Genomic DNA, 5359 nt, shown 5'->3' with positions numbered 1-5359 from the left:
CTCCTTCTACTGGTGAATACTGAATGTGACTCATGTGTGTGTCAAGTACATATGGAGGCTATTATTCCCCTTTTCCTCTTGCCAGCCATCCATCAGAACGTTCAAATTTCATAGTGTTTTTGGTGGAATTAAACATGAACACCTCAACTGAATAATGCATTATTTTTTACTTAAATCACACTTCCAAACTGATCCCAAGCTGTGGGTTTGCCTCTTGGGGTCAATGCACAGTGGCATCAATGAATTAATGGGGCTTTAATGACCTGCATGAGCTGGCATGTAAGCCACCACTTGTTAAAGATTTCAACAGGAACTTAATCCTTAGGTCAGTATGGCCAAAAAGGACCAGCCTTTTCCCATTCAGTGGAAGTCAAACATTGAAGGCTTAGGTTTTAACCAAAAGTCAGTAAGAGCAAACCACAAGGCCGGTGTGGAGTCTTCTTATCTTCCCTGTAGAAGCAATGGCAGAGGCATAAAAATACATAGAGACCCCATTTTGAGAGCTCTTACCAATTGTCTCTCTGATATTTTGTAGCCCATGTTCATAAAACCTACCCAAACCTGGTTTTAAAAAATCTTTTGCAGAATTTCAGAGTGGGTAGCAATCAACACAAAATAATATCATTTTTGAGATGAGTGGGCCATTCAGAGTGTCTCTATTTCCTTCTCTCCTCTTACCACCAATTTCTTGTCTTTTTATGAAAATTTCCAAATTTTTACATCTATCTTTACTTAATGGTTTATACCTTGCTCTAGCTCTCACCATACCTTACTGTATTTGTATTTTTATGTTCTTCCTTCTGTCTGCTTTATTTTCCTCCATACTCTTTTCTCCTTCTCTCTTTCTCTCCTTCTCCCTCTGTCTCTAACAACTTCCTCTCTCCCTTAGTTCTGTCCTTATTTTTTATGTTACCTGCTCCTCTCCTTTCTCTCCATCTCTGTCTCTCTCTGTGTCTTTCCAAAGCTCTATGTAGGTTTCCTCACCTCTGACAATTTATCATCCCTCAACTCATGCCCACATCCTCCTCCTCAATACTCTCATTCCCATGTCTTTCACATTCCTGGGTGGATAGTCACCACAAAGAAGTTGAGTCCAACAAAGAATGCAACTGCCACTGTGGTGGCAGCCAGGGAAATAAGGATGATTCTGATAGGTGTCAGCAATCTAGTGGGGTTCACTGAGGTTACTAAATCTGTTCCCTCAGGACGAGTGTCTGGATGTTTAGTGGTGTAGAGCTTGCTGCTCCCAGGCCTGAAGAAATGTAGTCCTCAAGTATATCCAGGTGTTTAGTGGTGTAGTCTTCGGTGATGCCCGGGCCCTCAATGACATGATCCTCACTGGTCGCCAGGTCATCAGTGATATACTCCTCTGTGGTCCCTGGGTCTGCAGTGAAGTACTCCTTGGTGGACCCCAGGTCTGTAGTGAAATAGCACTTGGTGACCCTCAGGTCTTCAGTGAAATAGTCATCTGTGGTCCCCAGATCTACAGTGCTATAGTCCTTGGTGGTCCTTGGTCTGCAGTCAGTGGTCCCTGGACCTGTAGTGGTGTAGTTCTCTGTGGTCTCTGGATCTACAGTGCCATAGTTCTCAGTGGTCCCTGGATCTACAGTGGTATAGTAATCAGTGGTCCCTAGGTCTAATGGTAGAGTCCTCGGTGGTCTCTGAATCTACACTGGTCGAGTCCTGGGTGGCCCTCAGATCTACAGTGGTATAGCCCTTGGTGGTCTTCGGATCTACAATGGTATAGTCCTCAGTGGTCCCCAGGTCTAATGGTAGAGTCCTAGGTGTTCCCTGGGTCTACAGTGGTAGGGTCCTTGGTGATCCCCAGATCTATAGTGGTAGAGTCCTGGGTGGCCCTTGCATCTACAGAGGTGTAGTCCTCAGGGGTCACCACGTGTTCAGTAGTGTAGTCCTCAATGGTCCTCAGGTTATCACTGGTATATTTTTCTTTTGTCTGTGAGTCATCAGGGCTACCCACTGGGTCCTTAGTAGAAACATTTTGGCTTGTTCCTACTAAAAACGAATCTCTTTTAAGTGGATCTTTGATGGCCTGTCATCATCTGCTCAGCTTAATGTTTTTAATAGTTATCCTCCCATTTATATAACTGGTCTCCCCATATAATGTGGTTGGACTTATTCGTGTTAAGGATCATTTGGTATTTTGGATTTAATTCTTTTTTTTTTTTAATTTTTTTTTCAACGTTTATTTATTTTTGGGACAGAGAGAGACAGAGCATGAACGGGGGAGGGGCAGCGAGAGAGGGAGACACAGAATCGGAAACAGGCTCCAGGCTCTGAGCAATCAGCCCAAAACCCGACGCGGGGCTCGAACTCACGACCACGAGATCGTGACCTGGCTGAAGTCGGACGCCCAACCGACTGCGCCACCCAGGCGCCCTGGATTTAATTCTGATAAAACATATTCCACAAGGCTTCCTCTTGTTTTATAATATGGAGTATCCAGAGCTAAGTCATAACCTTACAAGGTCTGCTCACCAGCCTTTGATTTTACTTTTTGCAGTTCTGGTCTCTTTCTGTGGAATAGTAAACCCGATTCTTCCTTAAGGTCACTCTTCCCTTGCACTCCTGCCCCCGGGGATAGTAGTTCAGCAAATTAGGTATTCTTACTCTGTGTTTGTATGTGTTGCCTCTCATTCAGTTCTGTCTGGGGCTCTGATAAACAAATGAGGCCGGACCTGTGATTCATACTAGAGATTAAATTCAGGTCATGGCTTGGTGTGTGATTTCTAAATCAGTTCCTGGTTCTGTTCTGATGCTGAAGTGGAAAGATTGGAGGCAGGTAAGATTCAAGGTTGCTTGGGTTGCATGAATCATGAGGGATGTGTGAGCTGATTGAGGTTGACAGCTGCACTGAGCTGGGTATAAGTAGAAGGAAGACATGAAGCATCTGCACCTCCCACTGCCCCCACCTGCAGGGAATCAGAACTGGGAGTATTTATTCTTATGAATAAATGCAGCCTACATGGCATTACTGTTGGAGTTTTGGGTCTTTCTGTCCAAAAGAATTCCTCCCTATCTGCTGGTGATTCCCCAAATTCCTCTAATAAGGCTCAAATCCTTTATTTCTAAGGAGAATTGAAATAGAGAAACTTAAATAAAGTGTAAGTAATCAAAAGTAGACCATTTCCTTGAAAGAGGATGTGAGAAAGAGAATTAACAAGTCCCTGGGAGCCCTGCTTACCTGTGACAGGAGGTTGGGGGCAGATAGCAGGGTCCAGAACTTCCCAAGGTTCATTTACTTATTCCATAGCTTTGCTCACGACTGGCCCTGCCTGAGTCCCAGGATCTTTTTTCTCCACGGATCCCAACCCCTGTTTCTGCAGGCCCTGAGGAGCCTTTGCATCTTCTTCAAAGTTAATTCACTCACCCAATTCTGAACCCCCAAGTAGAAGCAGGAGTAGCAGGAGAAGGGATGTGGCAGAGCAGTTTCTTCTTTTCATCTCGAGAGAAACCACAAGGGCTGGAAGCATTTTTTCCTCCCTCCTTCCTTCTACTCTCTCTCTCTCTTTCCTTCTCCTTAAGCCCACAGTGGCTGTGGAATTTAAATGTGCTGCTGCCAAGGGAATCCAGTACTCCTCTGTCTTCTTGCAGGGAGGAGCAGCCTGCTCCATTACTCTCTGTCAAGCTCTGATATTCTGAAGTGGCAGGGAAGAAGAGAGATGTCGCTGGTGCAAAAGGGGCTCTTGGCTCTGGCCCAGAGCCCAGAGTTCAACAGTAATGATATCAAGCTTATCAGCATGGGTGGCATCACTTTCTGATGTAGAGCCCTGGATGAAAGCTGTTCTCCACACAATGTCTCAGCCCTCAGAGAGAGGCGAGGATTTCCCTTCCACAGGTGGGAGTGGTAAGGTCGAGGTGGACAAGGAAGGTATAAGCTAGGCCTCTCTTGGGGGGATAGTGCATGGTACGAGAAGAACTAGACGTCAGAGGGTGTAGAGCACCTTGGTCCTTAACAGAAAGGAGTGACATTGATGAGGGGGATGTAAACACCTGATCTCACTGTCTTAAAACCACTCTCTTCTCTTAGTCATCACACAGATCCTTTTCATTGGCTTGTCTGCAGCCCACAGATGCTGGGATCCTGGTTCCTACTGCTTCAGTGCCCTCATGCTATCAAGATTGCCTCAATTACTAGATGAAATTAGCTCACCTCCAAAGGTTCCTTCAGGCCTGGAATGAGAATGCTCATATTCCTTCCTTCTCTGACCTGCATCCAGGATTCCACATGGTACTCACTCATCACCTTTCCTTAGGCTCCTTCCTACAATCTGTGATAGTTTCTCTCTTTGTTTTTCATGCAGAGCAATGGTCGCACATTTTATAGAATGCCCCACGATTCTGGTTTGTCTGATTTTTTTTTAATGTTTATTTATTTTTGAGGAAAAGAGAGCACAAGTGGGGGAGGGGCAGAGTGAGGGGGTACAGAGGATCGTAAGTGGGCTCTGTGCTGAGAGCAGACAACCCAATGCAGGGCTCAAACCCAGAACCATGAGATCATGACCTAAACTAAAGTTGGATGCTTGACTGACTAACCCAGACGCCTCAGTTTGTCTGATTTATTATCATTTATTTGATATCTTATGATTAAATTGGTGTTATGAATTATTGGGAGGTATACCACAAAGATGCTGTGCCCTTCTCGGTGCCTTGTATCAGGGAGATCATAATATCAATGTGACTTATTACTGGTGATGTTAACATTGAACACTCTGTTAAGGTGGTGCCTGACAGGATCCCCACTGTAAATTTACTATTTTTCCCTTTGTAATCACTAAATATTTTGGGGGAGATGTTTTGAGACTATGCAAATATTCTTTTTTTTTTTTTAAGTAGGCTCTACGCCCAACGTGGGGCTCAAACTCATGACCCTGAGGTCAAGAGTTGCATATTCTACTGACTGAGCTAACCAGCGGCCTCTTTTAAAGTATTTTCTTACATCCTGTCATCACAAAATGCTCCATGATTATTTTGAATTTTTTTTAACGTTTATTTTTGAGACAGAGAGAGACAGAGCATGAACGAGGGAGGTTCAGAGAGAGGGAGACACAGAATCTGAAACAGGCTCCAAGCTCTGAGCTGTCAGCACAGAGCCCGACGCGGGGCTCGAACTCACGAACTGAGAGATCATGACCTGAGCCGAAGTCGGCCGCTTAACCGACTGAGCCACCCAGGCGCCCCAACTCCATGCTTATTTTGTATATTCTCTGCGCAGGCCCTGGAATCAGCCATTTCTCCATGCTACTCTGTTTCTGTTTATTAGGGAAAAATATTTAGAAACCAAGATCTGGGCACTAGGTGTGTTCATTGTTGATTAGGAATTGCTTCTTGTCTGTCACAG

The 5359-nt window shown here is 44.9% G+C and overlaps 1 protein-coding gene across 1 annotated transcript; it reads right to left on the bottom strand.

Moving 5' to 3' along the window:
- Positions 1–1167: 1167 nt before the first annotated feature.
- LOC111560580 (protein PBMUCL2-like) lies at positions 1168–3461 on the bottom strand. The gene is given in 5 exon segments (XM_045058646.1): positions 1168–1641; positions 1643–1797; positions 1868–2010; positions 3261–3348; positions 3351–3461. Coding segments are annotated over 5 exon segments (951 nt in total). The 3' UTR covers positions 1168–1187.
- Positions 3462–5359: the final 1898 nt, after the last annotated feature.

The sequence above is a fragment of the Felis catus genome, chromosome B2 (genome assembly GCF_018350175.1).
Source record: "Felis catus isolate Fca126 chromosome B2, F.catus_Fca126_mat1.0, whole genome shotgun sequence".
Lineage (NCBI taxonomy): Eukaryota > Metazoa > Chordata > Mammalia > Carnivora > Felidae > Felis > Felis catus.
Note: the sequence above shows the minus strand (reverse complement) of the source record. Positions and strands in the feature narration are given on the sequence as shown.